This window comes from Drosophila innubila, assembly GCF_004354385.1.
Source record: "Drosophila innubila isolate TH190305 chromosome 2L unlocalized genomic scaffold, UK_Dinn_1.0 4_B_2L, whole genome shotgun sequence".
Lineage (NCBI taxonomy): Eukaryota > Metazoa > Arthropoda > Insecta > Diptera > Drosophilidae > Drosophila > Drosophila innubila.
The window spans coordinates 15,872,774-15,874,744 of record NW_022995372.1 but is presented as its reverse complement, the minus strand read 5'-3'; the positions used below and the strand labels follow the sequence as shown (position 1 = coordinate 15,874,744).

Sequence of the window (1,971 nt, the reverse complement as noted above, 5' to 3'; positions counted from 1 at the left end):
AGGGTTGACACAATAAAATGTCTCAAGTCTCTGGGTTGTCGACGCTCTCCTCACACAGGATCTCGACAAGCTGCCACATTTTGTGTCTGCATGAAGAGATAATTCGCCAGCTTTTTGCCTATCTACCAAGTTTGTGTGACAAGGTGCGATTTGCGTGTGTGGCGCCCAAATTTCGTCATGTATTCAATTCTTGGGCTCGAGCTCGAAAACACAGTTTAGATGCGGAGGATGTGGAGAGGATGCAGTTGCCCGATATAATAGATTTCTTCAAGGTGGCAGGACCATATATAACCATATTGAATGTTAACTGCGCTTCCTTCGAAAAGGAATCTCTCATTGTGGAATTCATAGCGGAATTCTGCAAGAATCTGGAGGAGATCAACTACACCAATGTGACTGATGAGTTCCGATATCGCATATTGTTATCTCGTCTAGCTCGACTTCGACGTGTTAGCATTGACTGCATGGATGCCGAAGACGTATTAAACTTTGATCTGGAAGGGAATCCGGATTTGGAATCCTTTGAGCTCATCAATGGCTGCTATACGGGTAAGTTTAACCATTTTTATAATGCATTATTTGATCAGTTTCAGTTGGACAGGCAAACACCTGTGCGGTTTTCCCAAACTTCAAAGACTTGTGCTGCGGGATTGCTTGCTGTGGAATTCTGGGGAGTTTGGGATTCCGCTAAAGAATCTACGCATACTCATGCTGGACGATTGCTGCTTTGAGGTAATGAATCATTCGCTCTACCAAAAGATAGCCGAATGCTGTGAGAAACTCGAGGAATTATCATTCTCCGGCTGTGATGCGAGTTTTGAAGTTATAGCCCAGTTGCCGAATTTACAACGTTGCACGTTGAAAACCTGGATGACCTCAAATGAACTCAACTTGGGTTTCCTCACCACCTTGGCGGAGAAGAAGGGTAACATGCTGGAGTATCTGAAACTCTCCGGACAGTTTGAAATTAGCAATGAGCATGCACGCTGTCTGGGACAGTTGAGTTCGTTGAAGGAAATGCATTGGAGTGATAATGATGTGTTGGATGACGATCACTTTAAGTTCTTTAATGATCTGCCTGTGCTGAGGCTATTTGGATTGTCTTGGTGTGGACGTGTCACAGATATTGGACTCATGAGATTGATACGCAAATGTCCACAATTGAATCGCATCGATTTAAAAAGTTGTGATCAAATCACCGATCAGTTTGTTCTCAATGCTGTATATTGCTGTGGCAAGAGCACGGGTCGTGAATTGTTGCTGAATGTGGAGGGTACCAGGATAGGGAATACAGTGCTGACGGTAAGTTTAGATTCACATGACTATATATTTTAATTTATTTACATTTATGTATCTTTCAGCATCCCGAGTATCTGAGTCCACAAAACAAAGTAAAGCTCAACTTTACAAATGTTGTGATCTAAATTATTGAGACTAGGAAGCGCCTGTCGATATTTATGATCAATTTCAGTTCACACAATGATCCATTAATGATCCGTATCTGGTAATTGATAGCGCACTAGCCATTTAATAATTGAAGCGAGAATCGAATCGTTTTTACAAATATCTACGCTAAGTTTCGTTGCAATAAATTTCCCATTCAATTGTGTTGCTTGAACTTTGCTGTGCACCAATTGCAATTGAAATTGAAATGATGTCTATGTTAGCAGCAGGAAGCCAACAAGTCAACAAGCTTTTAGGGGCCAAGAGAATCGCATTGTGCTCACCTGTGGTTAGTCATCGGACAGAGTGAGTCTCGATCTCGATCTCGATCTCTGTTTCAGTTCCAGTTTCAGTCTCAATCTTAGTCTCGGACCAACTGACTGTTGCGTGTCTGGTTAAAGTTACAATCACAATGCCTGCTAAACTCAAGTTGACCTCGAGTTAGAGTCTCCTTAAATGGCTGACCGCGATCGTTCTTGGTTGACTTAGTTGTAGTACACGTAACCCATCAACAACACATTGGCCTGC

General features: G+C 42.4%; 1 protein-coding gene across 1 annotated transcript; it reads left to right on the top strand.

Moving 5' to 3' along the window:
• Positions 1 to 1,653, top strand: LOC117782389 (F-box/LRR-repeat protein 3). The gene is made up of 3 exons (XM_034619493.1): positions 1 to 549; positions 602 to 1,302; positions 1,362 to 1,653. The coding sequence occupies exons 1-3, from the start codon at positions 18 to 20 to the stop codon at positions 1,422 to 1,424; spliced, it is 1,296 nt and encodes a 431-aa protein (XP_034475384.1). The 5' UTR covers positions 1 to 17; the 3' UTR covers positions 1,425 to 1,653.
• The last annotated feature ends 318 nt before the right edge of the window (positions 1,654 to 1,971 follow it).

What these genes read in the sequence shown, in the direction of transcription:
- LOC117782389 (XM_034619493.1), top strand. Translation starts at nt 18, where the DNA reads ATGTCTCAAGTCTCTGGGTTGTCGACGCTCTCCTCACACAGGATCTCG. An exon ending in CATCAATGGCTGCTATACGG is followed by an intron (nt 550 to 601) that starts GTAAGTTTAACC and finishes TCAGTTGGACAG; the next exon opens with GCAAACACCTGTGCGGTTTT. An exon ending in TAGGGAATACAGTGCTGACG is followed by an intron (nt 1,303 to 1,361) that starts GTAAGTTTAGAT and finishes TGTATCTTTCAG; the next exon opens with CATCCCGAGTATCTGAGTCC.